General features: G+C 44.0%; 1 protein-coding gene across 1 annotated transcript in view; it reads left to right on the top strand.

Moving 5' to 3' along the window:
- Positions 1-19042, top strand: part of stard13a (StAR related lipid transfer domain containing 13a) — a 41867-nt gene that overhangs the window by 17158 nt on the left and 5667 nt on the right. The window contains 10 exon segments of the mRNA XM_084320811.1: positions 876-976; positions 6843-6906; positions 7541-8823; positions 11046-11216; positions 12851-13010; positions 13479-13631; positions 13633-13678; positions 13974-14187; positions 15637-15751; positions 16862-17119. Coding sequence (XP_084176937.1) covers positions 876-976; positions 6843-6906; positions 7541-8823; positions 11046-11216; positions 12851-13010; positions 13479-13631; positions 13633-13678; positions 13974-14187; positions 15637-15751; positions 16862-17119 — 2565 coding nt within the window.

Below are 19042 nucleotides of genomic sequence, written 5' to 3' on the forward strand. Positions count from 1 at the left end.
ACTCATACTACAATCATACTACACTCATACTACAATCACTCATACTAGAATCATACTTCAATTATACTAGAATCATACTTCACTCATACTAAAATCATACTACAGTCTTTCTCTCTCTTTCCCCCCCCCCCCATCCTTCTATTCCTCGCCATCTCTGTGAAAAAACCTAAAGGAATTCCTATGATGATGATGATGATCTGTTCTCTCGTACAGTTGTAGCACAAACAGGAAGCAGCCCCCGTAATCTAAGAAATAACTATTTCCACCGGTCCCTGTTTAGCAGCCTGTAGCACAGAGAGCCACTTTGAGCCCCAGTAATGTTGGGTTGTGGATGCAGCCCTGCTGTGGGTGTCTGTGGCTTTCTGTGTGTTCCCAAGAGAACATAAAGGTCTGTCCTCTACCACCATGCACACAGAATCAGAGGAAGAGTCATTGAGTCATTTATATCATTTTATTCGTAAGGGATGAAGCACGCGCTTCTCTTTGTTGTTCTATATGGTTAAAAGCAACGCTAAGACCTTCGCCTCCATCAAGCATCTTAAATCATGATGGCGTGCTTCATGATGCACGGCGTGATGAGGGTGTGATGAGGGTGTGATGAGGGTGCTTAGCAAAATAGACAAAATGCACTTGGACTTATTGTCTGCGGATATAACTGAATGCATGCTTTTCATTGGTTAGCATAATATGCTATCGTAAGAGTGGTGTGTGTGTGTGTGTGTGTGTGTGTGTGTGTGTGTGTGTGCGTGTGTGTGTGTGTGTTTGTGCGCATGTGTGTGTGCGTGTGTCCTTCATCATCCCAGATGCAGAGGATTATTGTTACCAGGTTACCAAATATCACCCATCACTGCCGTCTCCTGTTGATAATAAACCAGAATGTGTTCTTTCTCCTAGACTCTCAGTTCCCCATTGACATTGCATCAGTGAAAAGGGACCATGACTTCTTGGACAGGGATCTGGTCGAACCTCTGTGTCGGTAAGAGGAAACACGCACGCACACGCACACACACACACACACACACACACACGCACGCACGCACACACGCACGCACGCACGCACGCACGCACGCACGCACACACGCACGCACGCACGCACCACACACACACACACACACACACACACACACACACACACACACACACACACACACACACACACACACACGCACACACACACACACACACACACTCTCTTCCATTCCTCCATCTCTTCTGTACCTTGATCTATCCCTTCTAGCCTGGTGTTAACCCCCGAATCATCGGACGTCCTGCGTAGGTCCTTAATGAACTCCCAGACCCTCAGTCTCCTCGTCCAGCAGTCAGTCAGGCTTTGATCTGAAAGCCCCCCTACCCCTCTGCCACGCTCTGATCTCCCACTCAAAGAGCAGACACCCTCAGGGGGCAAGGCCAGGCCAGGCCAGGGGGGGGGGGGGGTCGACTAGCAGATGGCTGTGTGCCACACCATCAGCATTTCTTTGTGGTTCCACAGCCAACTAACAGTAGAAAGTTCTCTCTGCGTCTACTGCTGTGTCCCAGCCCCCCCCCCTATCTACTGCTCTGTGTCCCAGCCCCCAGCCCCCACCCCATCTACTGCTCTGTGTCCAAGCCCCCCCCCCCCACCCCATCTACTGCTCTGTGCCCCCCCCACCCCATCTAATGCTCTGTGTCCAAGCCCACCCCTTCCCCCCCCCCCACCCCCCCCACCCCATCTACTGCTCTGTGTCCCAACCGCGTGTATGTTTTCTACAACGCAGTTGGGTTTCCGGGTTCCTCTGATTGGCCACTAAGCCCACGTGACCCTACGCTATTACGCCCCCCCTTATCGCCTCCAGTTATCACTTACGCCCGCGCATGCGCATGAGCCACGACATGCCCCTCAGCCAGCCAGCAATACTAAGCTCCAGTTAACCTAATTTATACTGTAACGAATCATTAAAAAATATACCGTTAACTGGAATATGTTGTTTCTTTACACATATGTTGGATTATGTACAAATCTAATCATGATCATGACATTTAAGACATGCATGACATACAGATATATATATCTCTGACTCTGAGCACCTGAAGACTGTGCTATTAAACCAGGAAGTGCAGCACTATGTCAGCAGAGGCGAGCCTCCACTACTGCAGTGCAACACACAACTAACACAAGACTAGAGTGAACAAAAATGCTCATGGACTGTCTGTCATTAAATGCTCGCGTGTGTTGTTCGTTGGATTTGTTTTGGATTATTTGGCCACCAAAACAACTATCAAAACGTACACGGACCACGGTCTCACGTTGACTGGCTTGTGTTGTCGCGCTGTGTGCAGACACTGGATGAACCCGCCCACCTCTACCTTTGATTGGCTTACCATGGCATTTTACTCAACCTCAGCCAATCGCGCGCTGAGGTTGGCTGAGAAGGACTAACCTCGTTCCCAGCTTTATAGAATGCCTCTCGGCGCAGAGATCTTTCTGATGAAGCCAGAGTCGCGCGATTCTACTGCTCTGTGTCCCAGCCCCCCACCACCCCATCTACTGCTCTGTGTCCCAACCCCTTTAAGAGCCACTGAGCTGTGATCTCCACCCCCCCGCCCCCCGCCCCCACCACCCCATCTCTCTTTCTTCTCCTAATGATAGTGTTAGGGATTCCTGACAGCTATACTGTCAAAAAGAGTACACATTAGACCCTCTGAGAACAGGCTCTGGGCCCGTAAAACACACTCTTCATAATGAGCTCCCTCTCTCTCTCTCTCTCTCTCTCGCTCTCTCTCTCTCTCTCTCTCTCTCTCTCTCTCTCTCTCTCTCTCTCTCTCTCTCTCTCTCTCTCTCTCTCTCTCTCTCTCTCTCTCTCTCTCTCTCTTTCACTCACTCACTCACTCACTCACTCACTCACTCACTCACTCACTCACTCACTCACTCACTCACTCACTCACTCACTCACTCACTCACCCACCCATGTAAAGAGAGAAAACAATAATTTCATATATATTTGACCCTGCTCTGATGTATAATACAGTACAGTGTATTACTATCTGCTAGACAGAATAAGGAGTAGCAAGCACCTCCAGTGTCTAGTAGTCGGCACCAGAGAGCAGAGGGAGTCCAGAGTAAAGACTTTCAGGGTAAACACGGGGAGAGTTCCCACTGTACCATTACAGGCTGAAAAAGCTCAATGACAGAGGATGGGATAGATGTTGGGACAGAGGTTGTGATAGATGTTGCAAGCCCCAAAACATGTTTTAACCATCATCTCTCGGAAGATATGAATGTCGACACCACCCTTCCAACTAACCGCGCCTCTCACCTCCTACGAGGCGTCAGAGGGAGGGCGACGGGGACGAAGCTCGTGTGGAGAGCAGTGGTTACACTTCAACTACTGGACTCCATTTTATTCTATAATAGTACATTTAACACCAGCTAGTAGGGGTGTAACGATGCATCGATTAATCGAAATACATCGATTCTAATGTGACGATTCAACTGCATCGATTTGAAAATGTTAGAATCGATTATAATCTAAATTAATCGAAATAAAATGTATTTATTTAAATCTTTTATGTTTTTTTTGTGTGTATTGTTTTTATTGACCTATAGTCCATTCATGCTGAGTGAATCAGTTCCCCAGCCACATTTGTGTATTCAAATGTTTTTGGGGAATTAACTGATCGAAAATTAATTGAATCGAATCGAATCGTGGTCAAATGAAGAGATTTCATGATGCATTGAATCGTTGCCTGAATAATCGTAATCGAAATTAATCGTTGTGAGGTCGCATCGTTACACCCCTACCAGCTAGTGTATATATTTGGGTAGAATGTTTCCAATAATACACTTGTTTGTAGATGTAATGTTTGTAGAGATATAGCTCAACTCCTAGGGTGAGAGAAAGTAAGAGGGTGGGGTGGGGTGTGGTGGGCGGCAGCATAGAGCTTGAAGGGATAGAAGTGTTTTGCACATGGTTCTTAGGTTATTTATGGATATAGCAGGCGGGGACAAATACGATCCACATATTCAGCAGCAGAGAAGATGGCGTACTGCAACACAAGAAGCTCTGTCGATAAGGCTCCTGTGGCCGTTTGGGAATCTTCTATGTGGCGGGTCTGTCTGATAGAGCCATATGAAATCTGTTTAATTTTTTTCCAAATTCCATTTAATTTTTTTCCAAATTCCGTTTTTTTCCGTTTTAATATTTCAGAATTCTGTATTTTGCTTTGTACCATCAGAAATAGTGTCTAATAAGTGGGAATGAATAAATGTCCACAATTTAATAAGATATAACAGTCCATTTAATAGGGCTGTCTTAAATACTTCGAAGCTTCGAAGCTTCGTTCGATGGGCATGGGATTCGAATATGAAAATAAAATTAGATTATAAAAAAAAAAAAAAAAAGTATATATATTTTTGCAAAATCAACTCTGCCTCTCTTTGTTAACTACAACAAGCAATGCTGTTTGTTATTTAAGATGAGGTCGGAGTCGGCACTGACAGATTTGTGTTCATGTGCTGCTTTTATAAAGCCTCAAATGACGGCTTGCAATATTTCATGAAAGCAAAGTGTTTTGTTTGTCTAAGATTTAAAAAGGTTTAAACTTTACAGCACTGACAAAGTTGAACAAAGTGCTGTACAAGTCCCACAACATAAAAAAAAAAATATTTATAAATTTTTTTTCTTTTTTTTTTATAGTTGATTCCATTTTTATTGCTCAATTCCGCGATTCCGTCCGCGATTCCGTGATCGCGGATTCCATATGGCTCTACTGTCTGACACTGTGGTGCCCCGTTACACAAATACATGCATGATGCATGTATGGGGAATATAAATATATTGATGTAAACCTGACAGGTCCGACACATGGAAACCTACCCATACGTAACCGGTACACATGTTCAGCTCCCCTGGCTATAGGCGATGATGATGCCAGTCTTCTTCAGCTTCCTTAGAATACATACAGTATCATAGAATGCCGTTGTGGGAATGAGCGTTGTTTTACGTGTGAGCAGCGCGTGAGACTCAGGAAGTTGGAATGTTTTAACACAACTTTAACATGTTTATCCAAACGACGCCTCGTAAACGCGTCAACTTTCTGAGTATCAATGATAATGTTATCAAAAGATTCCATGGTAATAATAATAAATAGCTTCATTTTATATAGCGCCTTTCAAGAGACCCAAGGTCGCTTTACATACAGTAGGGGGGGGGAAATAACAAAGTAACAAACATAGTGGACAGACACAACATATAAATATAAAGTGAGAAATTAGGGGTTAAAGGCCAAGTTGAAGAGGTGGGTTTTGAGCAGTTTTTGAATGAGTCCAGTTTTGGGGCGGTGCGGAGTTCTGCGGGGAGGGAGTTCCAGAGGGTGGGAGCTGCCACACTGAAAGCTCTGTCCCCGAAGGTCCGCAGTCTGGTTCAGGGGATGGAAAGCTGACCAGTGTCCGTGGATCGCAGGGACCGTGACTGAGTGTAGGGGTGGAGGAGGTCAGTGAGGCACTGAGGTGCCAGAGCGTGAAGGGATTTGTAGGTGAGCAGGAGGGTTTTGTAGGTGATGCGGGATTTGATGGGGAGCCAGTGGAGGTGGATGAGGGTGGGAGTGATGTGCTGCCAGGGTTTGGTGCGGGTTAGAACCCTGTCAGCTGAATTTTGAACATACTGGAGCCTGTCCAGGGTTTTGCTTGGGACCCCGGTAGCGTGATTCTTTTCTCAGCATGACATTTTATGACATCCTCAATTTGTTAAAAATAAATAAATAAATAAAAAATTAAGATGACAGATTTTAATGTGTTTATGACGCCTTTATACCATTTGGGTACAACGATACTATTTGACCTGGTGGCACAGAATAGTGGTTGAAAATGCAGCTGAGAGCAGGAACAGAAGTGCAGATCACGTCTCTGTATCTGCCGACCAGAAATACATCTGGCATATGTTCACAGCATCTATCACTGGGGAAAATAATTGTAATGAAAACGATTGGTCTATCATACAATAAAAAAGGTCTGTATGAACTATTATTACGTATATACAAATAAAAAACCTAGTCATTGTTGTAGATGAGTGACTATCTGGTAGGAAAATACAATGGGAGGGTCAAATGTGTATTATGGCTGCTGGGAGGTGGTTTAAACACACCGGACATAACAGGTTAAAGTGTACGGCCATGCAGGAGTGTAAGTTTGAATGGGAGTGCCTGCTCTCATCCATCAAATCTCTATGAGAACCAGACCAGGGGAGGGGGAGGGGAGGGGCAGGCAGACTGTGTTTTGGGGACAGCTGCTGTGGTTCTGGGGTGAGGAAGGATCAGTCTGGCCAGAATGTAAAAGAGATCTTCTCTCTGAGATCAAAGAAGAGAGGGAGCTATTGGAAGAGGAGAAGAAAAAGGTCGGAGACAGCATGGGGGGAGAGAGAGAGAGAGAGAGAGAGAGAGAGAGAGAGAGAGAGAGAGAGAGCGAGAGCGAGAGAGAGGGAGGAGAAATGCAGCATGGGCTTGAGAGTGAGAGAGAGGGAGGGAGAGAGATGGAGGGAGGGAGAGAGAGGGAGAGAGGGAAATGGAGAGCGGAGGGAGGGAAGGGTATGGTCAGAAAGGGAGATAAAATAAGACAAAAGAAGTATGAGAGAGAGAGAGAGAGAGAGAGATAGATAGAGAGAGAGTGATTGGGAATGAGGAAGAGAAAGAGAACGAGAAAGAGATAGAGACACTGGCAGCAATCAGACAAGCATGTCCAGTACAGCGGGAACAGAATATACAGGAGTAGACCGAGTGTATCCAACCCACAGTATTCTGACTGACTGTGTGTGTTGCAGACGCTCCTCTATACGGTGTATTCTGACTGACTGTGTGTGTGTGTGTTGCAGACGGCTCAACACCCTGAACAAGTGTGCCTCCATGAAACTTGACGTCAGCCACCCCAGGAAGAAAGTAAGGACAGTCAGCATCTCTTTTTCTTTTCTTTTTAAAAATCTTATTGATTGAAAATCTTATTAAATATTAGGAATGTTTTACATTTGAGTCATCGTGTCACTGTGGCATCATCATTTGAATGTTCACTTCTCCAGATTCTACTCATGTAGTATGTGAGATTCTACTCGTGTAGTATGTGAGATTGTACTCCTGAAAGGGTTGGTTGTATTTGTTGTTTTGTAATGAACATGATGTACTATATGAGTCTATACTGTACACTCTTATTATTGTTGGGGAATTTGCAGAATGTACCCGATTATCCATTCATTCTTCCACATTAGTCAGAGTATATATCAAGCTTTTTAAATGAAAGCACCTTCTGTCTTCTTCACCATGTACTGTACAGTACAACATGTGAACATTGGAGGGGACATTTCCTCCCTCCCTCTGATGCCACCTAGTGACACTAAAGGAGTACAGCACTAGCCCAGTCTTTTCTGCTTGTGTGGTAATGACATAGTGATTGGAAATACTGTGGGCGTCATACATTTTCTCTCTCTCTCTCTCTCTCTCTCTCTCTCTCTCTCTCTCTCTCTCTCTCTCTCTCTCTCTCTCTCTCTCTCTCTCTCTCTCTTCCCCTTCACTTGCCCAGGCTGATGATTCTGATGAGGATGACCCGTTGGCCATCAGCAAGCGATGGACATTTGAATGGAGCAGCCGACGCTGGTCTCGCCTACAAGACATCAACTTCCTGTTAGACGATGAAAGCAGCCCCACCGGTGGCCAGGGGGAGGGACTGCACAGCACCGTGAGCAGCGAGAGTGTTCTGACGGACCTGAGTGAGCAGGAGATCACGGAGATCTCCTCCCTCCACAGTGAAGACTCTGCCTCTGCCATGCCCGACTCTATTTCCATGGCGTCCCTCGCTGCCTACCAGCCGCCCAGGGACATGTCACACTACAATTCCCTGCCGAGCAAGAGCGGCCGTCACGGGCAAGGAGGTCGGAGTAAAGCCAAGGAGTTCCTACGCCGTATGGAAATGATGCGCACGTGGGGGCCGTCGTCCACGCGGCGGAAGGACTCCAATCGCAGGACGGCCCTGGTCATCAGCGGGCCGGTGTTGCACGGGGAGGAGCCGCACGCTCTACAGGTGCTCCACTGTACTCCCATCAGCCAATTAGATAACAGCCTGAAATACATCCAACAATCAGATGGCAGCACTTCCCCGGTCTCCCACGGCGATGAGTACAAAGACCGATCGGTGACAAACGTGAGCCCCGGCGGTGACAGTGTGGCGTCCAATGGGAAGGAGAGGCCCCGTGCAGCCAGCAAGAGAGGGAGCATGTATCTGGAGGACATGGAGCTTCCTTCTCAGGGCAAGAGGACCGAGGGACAGGGCCAGTTCGGCAGGAACCAGTTTCACTCCTACGAGAACCTCCTCATCCACATCCCCAAAGACCACAAGCCGGGCACCTTTCCAAAAGCCCTGTCCATAGAGAGCCTAGTCCCCTCCCCCAGTGACAGAGACCCTCGGTCGCGGCGGGCCCGCCATCCTCCTCTCCCTGGCCCGGGCGGCGAGTCCTGGTCGGGCAAGCCCCCCTGTCCCGGAGCCCCGCGAGGCAGCCGGGTGAGCGTCTACGACAACGTGCCGGGGTCCCACCTGTACGCCAGCACGGGGGACCTGATGGACCTGGACCGAGACGACAACCTGTTCCCTCACCTGGACGACATCATCCAGCACGTCAGCGGCCTGCAGCAGATCGTGGACCGCTGGACGCGCAGCGTGTTGCCCCCCGAGGGCGAGGAGGAGGGCCGGACCACCCCCCCCAGCGAGGGGGAGCGAGACGGGGTCTCCCTGAATGACACGGACTCCACAGGGACCGCCGGTAGGGAGAGGAGGGACTCTGGAGTGGGCGCCTCTCTTACCAGACCACGGTGAGGATCCTCCAGGGCTGACGCCTCTTAGTCCATTAGTCGAGTTCAAGTTTGTTTATTAGTTGTCAGTGTCACGTATAAAATACACGCACTTTACGGTGAAATGCTTGGTTCTGTGTGAGCCCCTGAGAGTGTGCTTCATACAGTAAAAAAAGTAAGTAAAAAAGTAAGTAAGAGAGGAATATACAATATACAATCTAAAGTACAGCCTAAGTACAATGAGTAAACAGTGAGGTACAAATGCAGACAATGAGGTACAAAACGTTAAGGTAAGGTGCAAATGAGGTATGAATGTATTGCAAATCTCAACCCTTGTGTACCCCTGGGACTGCTGACACACCCTGGGCTTGGTCATGAAATCATGGCTCATGTTTAAAGCCATATAATTTTAACTGTTTACTATTTTTAAAACATTTTTCTACCCATGATTAACAGTAATAGCATAATCTCAATATATCTCTCAACAGATTACTCATATTTATGAATTATAACCACTCAAACCTGTGTTTGTTTGATAGAACGTGTTTTTTCATCGATAAATGTTGTTTTTGACCATTTTTTTTTGATAAATAACATTTAGAAATATCTCGACGAATTACCTCTGAATACGAATCAAAAAAAATATTAAAGATTCGATGACTAGTTCGGCCAGAAACGGCGTTGAGGCGAAACGTTACTAAGCGCTCAACTTACCCAAATCTGTTGCGGGCTGTTTCATGTTGTTCTGCGGCAGAAATATTGGACACGCCTCGCTGTTGGGAATAGAACCAGACTTGCTCCGTGCCTGCCACTTCCTCGTTGGCGCGCGCCGGCGATGGGGGGCTTTTATTTCGGCGTATGGCGCTCTGTCGACTGCGCGGCCCGGTTCGTATCTGGTTCTGTCTCAGAAAATCCACTCGCCCCCCCCCCCCACCACCCCAAACGATGTCTCCGGCGTTTCAATCACTATCAGCCCGGTACAGCATATCTCACCTCCCCTGAATTGTGGCAAAGTTATCTGTGGAGCGATGACGCCACCATGCGTTTTACATCGGTAACAGCACATCCCGGCCTAGACAAGGTCCTTAGCTCGTGGAATATGCAAAGGGTTGGAAGATATATCGAGAATTGAACGAATAAGAGCATATTTAAAAATGGTTAAAAATGCCGTTTTAACATTGGCGCGGACGGAGAGTAGAAAAAGGGACCAAGGGTAAACAAGGCACTAAATACTGTAACTATTTTTCTAGAGTGTTTCATGTTATAAGCTTTTCACACAATGAACATATATGTAAAATTAAGATATTTACCCAATTTCATGAAATAATAATAAACACAGACACCGCTGTGCTCACACACACACTCAAAATATTTCAAAAAAGTGGACCAGGGGTACACAAGGGTTAATAAATAGATTAAAGTGTCTAAAGTGAAGGTGAGTGTTTGTTTGTAGTCCACTTATGATGTTTTGGTCTTAGTCGACTAAAACACGTTGCATGCGTCTCGCAGACTGTACCATCTTTACGGTGCACGGTCTCTGCGGACGTCAGGTAATTTCACAGCCACTGCGGTCAGAGCGGCTGGAAGAATGGCGTGCAACGCATAGTCAATCACTGCAATGCGGTTTGTGTGGCTCCACACTGAGACCCTGCACGCCCAGTCGCCCAGGCTGCACGGTGTGGCAACTGATGCCGCGTGGGCCACACTGAGACACACGAAATATGAAACACACTTAAATCGGCCTCGGTCAACCACCTTGGCCCCATAGGCTCCGCGCTTTCCGCCTAACTAAGTGTCTAAGTGTGAGCTCCATGCGCACCGGCCTTCCCTTGGGACCCACACTTAAGACCTTTTTAGTCAATTGGTAATTTTGTTTCCTTAATGCTTCAATCATGCTGAATTACTTATTTCTAAGAAAATGATGAGCACATATCTGGTATACACTAGATTTAAAGAGGTCCTTCTACGTGATTCTACGTGGGGAAACTCAATATCACAGATTAAACCCAATTTCACAGATTAAACTCAATTTCATAGATTTGTCGATCAATTAATCAGTTGGTTGACACAATGTTAGCCACTTGGGCTTGGGTTAGGCTAATTTAGGTTATTTAAGATATAGATATCTTAAGATATATAATTAAGAGTTTCTTTAGTCAAGTGCAGTCCTTTCTATTTTATGTTGGCTCAGTCTCACTGAGTGTGTGTTTCCCTACATCCTTCCATTTTACCCTCCATTCCAGACTACGGAGGCCAAGCTTTAGGATGTCTGACCCTCTCAGCCAATCAGCATCCTCGCTGCAGATTAGTAGCCAATCAGCAGGCCAACTCAGTCTGCTGCAGAAGTTCTCTCTCCTGTGCCTGACTGCCATCATGGAAAAATACTCAATGTCCAATAAACATGGCTGGACCTGGTGGGTGTACACACACACACACACACACACACACACACACACACACACACACACACACACACACACACACACACACACACACACACACACACACACACACACACACACACACACACACACACACACACACACACACACACACACACACACACACACACACACACACACACACACACACACACACACACACACACACACACAACGCACAAATACATGTGCATGCACACATACACACAACGCACAAATACATGTGCATGCACACACATACACACAAATACATGTGCATGCACACATACACACAACGCACAAATACATGTGCATGCACACACACACACACACACACACACACACACCACACACACACAAGCACACACACATAGGTTGAACTTGAGTCAATAATGCATACTGACTATTTTGAACGTCTGATAATTTTATGATGAACTGTTGTCTGTAGCCCTCTCTCCATTCTTGATGCGTGTCTGTCCATACCATCGTGTGGCTATTAGTTCCTATTACACACATTCCTTCCACACATTCCTTAAATGTAGTTTTACAGCGTATGTTTCAGGATGTGACATGATATTAGCTGGACATGGAAAGTCCCTGTCTGAGATGTTATTGTTAGTTTTTCGGGGTGAGACCCCTCTCAATTTTACACATTCCTTTCACTACACACACACACACACACACCCAGACACACACACACACACACACACACACACACACACACACACACACACACACACACACCCACACACACGGACATAGTATTTTGTGATCTTATCACTTTGTCCTTACCATTCCCATCTTCCACGCCGCTTAGACATTTCAGAATTACTTCTAAATGCATCGTTGTTTGCTAACTTTGCACATGTATGTTCTTTCTTTCTTTCTCTCTCTCTTTCTTTCTTCCTTTCTTTCTTTCTTTCTTTCTTTCTTTCTTTCTTTCTTTCTTTCTTTCTTTCTTTCTTTCTTTCTTTCTTTCTTTCTTTCTTTCTTTCTTTCTTTCTTTCTTTCTTTCTTTCTTTCTTTCTTTCTTTCTTTCTTTCTTTCTTTCTTTCTTTCACACACACGTCTTTTTATATTTAGCTCATTAATGGAAGGAAGACATTCCATTAACTTACATTAATTGCCCCGGCCGTAACCTCAAAGGGAATAGTCCACAGAGTATATCTGATTTCAGCACATTCAGAAAGCACCTGCACCAGTGTTTTGGTTGTTCAGATATTGGAAGCAGAACATTTTTGTATTTGTTAGCAACTCTAATAGAAGTCAATGGGGCTATGAAGCACGTCTCATTGACTTTGATCTCTCTCTCTCTCTCTCTCTCTCTCTCTCTCTCTCTCTCTCTCTCTCTCTCTCTCTCTCTCTCTCTCTCTCTCTCTCTCTCTCTCTCTCTCTCTCTCTCTATTCTCCTCTCCCTATATACTGTATATCTCTTGTTTCTTAGTGTACTATACTTATTTACTGTAATTTTAGTGTATTTTATTTGTTACTGTACTGTACACACTCTATTGTGTTCTACCTGTAAAGCACTTTGGGTGGCTTTTAGTCATTGTAAACATGCTATATAAATAAAGCTGACTTGACTATATCACACATACACCTAATATTGGTTCACGTCGTTCTCCCAGGTCGGTGCCTAAGTTTATGAAGCGTATGAAGGTGCCAGACTACAAGGAGAAGAGTGTGTTTGGTGTCCCCCTCATCGTCCACGTGCAGCGCTGTGGCTCTCCTCTCCCTCCGTGTCTACAACAGGCCCTCAGCCACCTCAGAACCCACTGTCTGGACCAGGTCAGTCAGCTCTCTGGGCTCAGCTGTAGGTGGAGAGTAGGTAGGGCCTGCAGGCCACACCTGGACCTCCTCAACTCGTGGTTTTTTTTTTGCCCTTCAAAGGGGTTTGAGAAGATACTAACTAGTTGTTATATTGCAATGCAATTTATGTAATTATATTTGAGGGCTGATTTTGAAACAACAAAGGAACAGACACGTTGACGTAATTTATTTACTTCATTTAATAAGGCTCTGGCCCCCATGTTCCTCGTTGACTCTTATCGGCTCTCCATGTCTATTTGTCACCCCTGCACTAAAGAAGTGTTATCTATTTGGTCAGATGTCAATGTGACAATGTATGGTGATTAACAAACAACTATCTGGCAGTTTAAATTCATGAGCTCTCTCTCTCTCTCTCTCTTTCGCTCCTTCTATCCTTACTTCTTACCTCCTCATCCCTATCTCCTCTCTACCCCCCTCCCCCCCCAGGTGGGTTTGTTCCGGAAGTCAGGGGTGAAGTCTCGTATCCAGGGTCTCAGGCAACAGTGTGAGCTGTCTCCTGACTCGGTCATCTATGAGGACCAGTCGGCGTACGACGTCGCCGATATGGTCAAGCAGTTCTTCAGGGACCTGCCTGAACCGTTTGCTCACCAGCAAGCTAGGGGAGACCTTCCTGCATATATACCAGTGTGAGTCTTCTTGGAAGCCATGGACTTCCACCGTTTTGGCTACATTTCTGCTACAAGTCCCGCCTCCCTTAGTTACTGTTGCTATGTCTGACAGACACTCCACTCGGCTAAAGAGGTACCGTAATGAATGGCTTCAGTAAACAAAGTGTCAGTGTCGTTAGGGCTCCAGCAGCAGCTGGTAACCTGCACCGCTCTCTGTCGCTGATGTCGGAGGAGGTTTTAGCCTGTAGTGTAGACGGTTGTTAAGTAATGTCGTTAATCATTTTCTTGGATCCGTCATTTCTTCTCCCTGTAGATGTTCCTAAAGAGCAGAGACTGCAGGCTGTGAGAGCGGCCATTTTGCTGATGTCGGACGAGAACAGGGAGGTGCTGCAGACATTGCTTTACTTCCTGCGTGACGTCACGTCCTTGGTGGAGGAGAACCAAATGACTGCGATGAACCTGGCTGTGTGTCTGGGCCCCTCGTTATTCCATCTCAACCTGCTGAAGAACGACATGCTGTCAACAAGGTAGGAACACACACACGCACACACACACGCACGCACGCACGCACGCACGCACGCACGCACGCACGCACGCACGCACGCACGCACGCACGCACACACACACACACACACACACACACACACACACTCACATCACCAGGGTTCAATTCATGTTCATTCAGGATGTTCTTTGAAAGTAATATGTTTAGTGGTGATAGGTAAAGCAAATGGGGAAAAATCCTTTGGGGGAAAGACTGCAAATAATGGTGGCAAATACAGTATGGAATACATGATGGTCCTGCAGCACATCTGTAGAGTAACGATAGCTGGATATGTACACCAAATTCCATGTCAATTGAACTTGCAGTGTTGGAGATATGGTTCATTAAAATGTTGTATTTTGACCTGTAATTGTAGCTGCCTTGGGTTGGATCAGTGGCATTTGAGATATCACCACAAAGCAATAACAAAAGAAACCATCAATGTAGTGACCGGCTTTGGGCCAATCAGTATAAATCTCTAGATCGTTTCACTGGCATTCTGTTGCTAGGGAACAGTTTTGACCCAATGTCCTATCAGCTACCTGTATTGCATTAGCTAACAAACATTGCATTAGCTAACAAACATTGCATTAGCTAACATTGCATTAGCTAACATTGCATTAGCTAACAAACATTGCATTAGCTAACATTGCATTAGCTAACATTGCATTAGCTAACAAACATTGCATTAGCTAACATTGCATTAGCTAACATTGCATTAGCTAACACACATTGCATTAGCTAACATTGCATTAGCTAACAAACATTGCATTAGCTAACATTGCATTAGCTAACAAACATTGCATTAGCTAACATTGCATTAGCTAACAAACATTGCATTAGCTAACATTGCATTAGCTAACAAACATTGCATTAGCTAACATTGGATTAGCTAACATTGCATTAGCTAACAAACATTGCATTAGCTAACATTGCATTAGCTAACAAACATTGCATTAGCTAACATTGCATTAGCTAACAAACATTGCATTAGCTAACATTGCATTAGCTAACAAACATTGCATTAGCTAACATTGCATTAGCTAACATGGCAACAGGAATAAATGTGGGTCCTTTTATAATGTTATTGTTGTCACTTTGAAACTGTCTATAAGTGTTTATGAATACATCATTCCCCAAAGTTTTACCACAGCTGAGCCACTTATCTCAAACCCCAAACTTTGTTTGTTCGAGGGAAGCAACAGTTGTGATCGGATGATCAAGAAAAGAGGGCAGGGTGTGAGATAGGTAAATTACACCAGTTGTTTCACAGACAACACAGTCAGGACTAGTGAACTATCCCCCCCCCCCCCCCCCCCCCCCTCTCGTTTCATCATAGTTTACACTTAAAACAAACAGATTCATACACGACTCTCTATCTCAAGGCTTCTCCCCGACCCTAATCACTACAGTTGCCACCCTCCTCCTCCAGGTCGCTCCAGAGGAAGGGCACCACGGGTCGGCCTGATCAGAAGGACCTGAGTGAGAACCTGGCCGCCACCCAGGGGCTGGCCCACATGATCGCTGAGTGCCATCGCCTCTTTCAGGTCCGACTCTTTAACAGCCTCTGGGCTTCGTGACGACTCCTTGTCACTGACACCATGGTCAGAATGCCCTCAGCTGACACTGCTCTTCGTGGGGTGTCTGTCTATCTGTTGTATTGCATTCTATCTGCTGTTGAAGAAGGATGGGCTTGTTGCTGTATAGGTCGACTGACAGAGTGTGAAGGTCAAACATTTCCTTTTTTTTAACCCTTTGCTGATGTTGAGACCTGTATCCATTAGGGGTGGGGGGAAAATCGATACGTAGTAGTATCGCGATACTTTGCGTGGCGATACTGTATCGATACAGGGACGCCAAGTATCGATATTAAATTATTCATTTCAATACCTGTAATAGTACAGTAGTCCACACACACACACACACACACACACACGCACGCACGCACGCACGCACGCACGCACACACGCACGCACACACACACACATGTGCATTCAGTTAAGTTGGAATATGACTGTAATACAAACAGTTCAGTTTGTCAGGTACATGCAACACACATTACAGTGTTTACATCTGTCTGCTTGAGAAAATACCATGTTCTGCAATAAAAAATGATTCAAGTGAGATGAACAGACTGAACTTTATTTTATTAGATAAAACATGTTGACAAAGTTTTACTTTGCAGTTGAAAAAAGGTAATAAATTAAACTTGATAATACTTAGCATATCGCGATATATTTAGTATCGCGATACTATCGTATCGTGCCGCAAGTATCGCGATAGTATCGTATCGTGAGGTCTCTGGCGATTCCCACCCCTAGTATCCATGCCTTGATCGTATCTCTATTGCAACTCTCTACACTTGTCTAAACCAGAAATCCCTCTCCTATCTGCAACCTGTGTGAGCAACCAGGCTTTCCATTAATTCTAAGAGATGGAACCAAATCACACCCATTTAGCTGCTCTCTCCACTCACTACCTGTATATTTCAGAAGTTATTTACAGATTCTACTGATCATTTGGAAGGCGATGTGAGCACATATTGCTCTTTCAACCGTTTTATCAAAATAATTTCAGCCTCGCAGCCATTGTTCCTGCTGTCTCTGCTACTTATTTGGACCAATGTTGACGTGGTGGTGACTCCCGTTGTACCCCAGATCCCAGAGGAGATGGTGACCCAGTCTCGCAACTCCTACATCGAGGCTGAGCTCCTGGCGCCCGCGCTGGATGATCTGTGTAAAGCAAGCGAGGAGGAGGTGGAGGAGGAGGAGGAGGGGGAGGAGGAAGAGGAGGAAGGAACCTGTCGCACACAGCTGGAAGGGCTGTTCCAGAGTCTGCTGAAGGAGACCAAGGATAAGAGTAAAGGCTGGGTCTCCAGGCCCTCTACTGACCAGACAGAGCTGGCATCCAAGAAGGTTTGTTTGTTGCCTCTTTTGTACAGGCATACAAGTCAAGTCAAGTCAAATCAAATGTATTTGTATAGCCCAAAATCACAACAAGGGCTTCACAGATCAACAAGTAACATCACAATAGATCCACAATAAAAACCACAATTTTACAACACCCCCAGACTTTCCCCAATGAAGATAAGGAACAACTCCCTGAAACCTAGCAATAGGAAGAAAAAAAAAGATGAGCCTCGGATGGGCAGTTCAAATCCCCCATCAGGGTATCGGTGATATAATGGGTGTTGCTATGGATGGTAGAAGGATGGAGAATAGAACAAACAAAACATTTGTATGTATATTATGTAAAAATGTTCTTAAATACTAAAGTATATACTAAAGTATTTAAGACAAATTAAAGTTAAACTTAATAGAAATAAGAACAATAAAGCACAGGAATGGTATTATAAAATATGATGGCAGTGCACACAAATACGCAAATACTCACACAGACAGGTGTGTATGTGCACAAATGTGTAAAAACAACATACATTTTGGACCCGGCAACATTTGTTAAATGATAAATTCATTATTATTAAATTCATTCATTATTATTATTATTATATTATTATTATTATTATTATTATTATTATTATTATTATTATTATTATTATTATTATTATTATTATTATTATTATTATATTATTATTATTATTATTATTATTATTATTATTATTATTATTATTATTATTATTATTATTATTATTATTATTATTATTATTATTATTATTATTTTTTTTTTTTTTTTTTTTATTATTTTTTTCTTTCTTTTTTTTAACAAACATATAAACAAACATGACAACACACGATAAGATATACAAGCATTAATTACAGTGCATATCCAATGAAATTACCATTTAGTCAAATGTCTTATACAGGATATATATTATTATTATTATTATTATTATTATTATTATTATTATTATTATTATTATTATTATTATTATTATTATTATTATTATTATTATTATTATTATTATTATTATTATTATATATTATTATTATTATTATTATTATTATTATTATTATTATTATTATTATTATTATTATTATTATTATTATTATTATTATTATTATTATTATAATAATAATATACAGTATATATATATATATATTTTTTTTTATGATTACTCTACGTAAACATGTTATCTAGAGCAGGGGTTTCCAAAGTGGGGGTCGCCAGATGATAAAAAAAATTTAAATAAAATAAATAAAAATAAATTATGCAGTCAGGCCACTGAACTTAGAAGCAGGCCAGGCCAGTGTTTCTAGTTGCAGCAGTGCAATAGTTAGATAACCTAGGTGGGGAACAACCAGGAGATCACTGCAACTCACACAAGTTGGAGAACTATCTCTCTCTCTCTCTCTCTCTCTTGCTCTCACACACACACACAAAGGGAGCCGCATGTGATTGGTGGAGGCGGGACCCTTACAAAAAACTGTTGTTGCTAATCATTGACACATGCTAGCCTGTAATAATCCCCCCCAGAAAAATCTACTTTGCATTTGATATATTGCAAATATATGCCATCACACACACTGGCATTTAAAGGGTTAGAATTATAAAATGAATATGTGGTGTTATGATTCAATCTGACATTACAAAAAAACAGAAAATCCATCAAAATCAGTGTTGTTGCTAATCATACATTATGCTAGCCTGTTTTTTAACAATAATTTGTGATGCCATCACAAACACTGGCATTTAAAGGGTACAAATAAAAAAAATGCTTGCACCAGAACAGGAAATGAAGTCTTTGTAACTAAAAATGTCCCCAGACCTCCTGCTTAAAAAGTGGCCTGACTGGGGCTATATTTTGCACTATATTTCCTGGCCTGAATGATTTCCCCAGTCCGGCCCTGGTTAAAAGGCTCCAATGCTTATTAGTGTGT

Source organism: Notolepis coatsorum (genome assembly GCF_963971535.1).
Source record: "Notolepis coatsorum genome assembly, chromosome: 8".
In the NCBI taxonomy this organism is placed as follows: Eukaryota; Metazoa; Chordata; class Actinopteri; order Aulopiformes; family Paralepididae; genus Notolepis; species Notolepis coatsorum.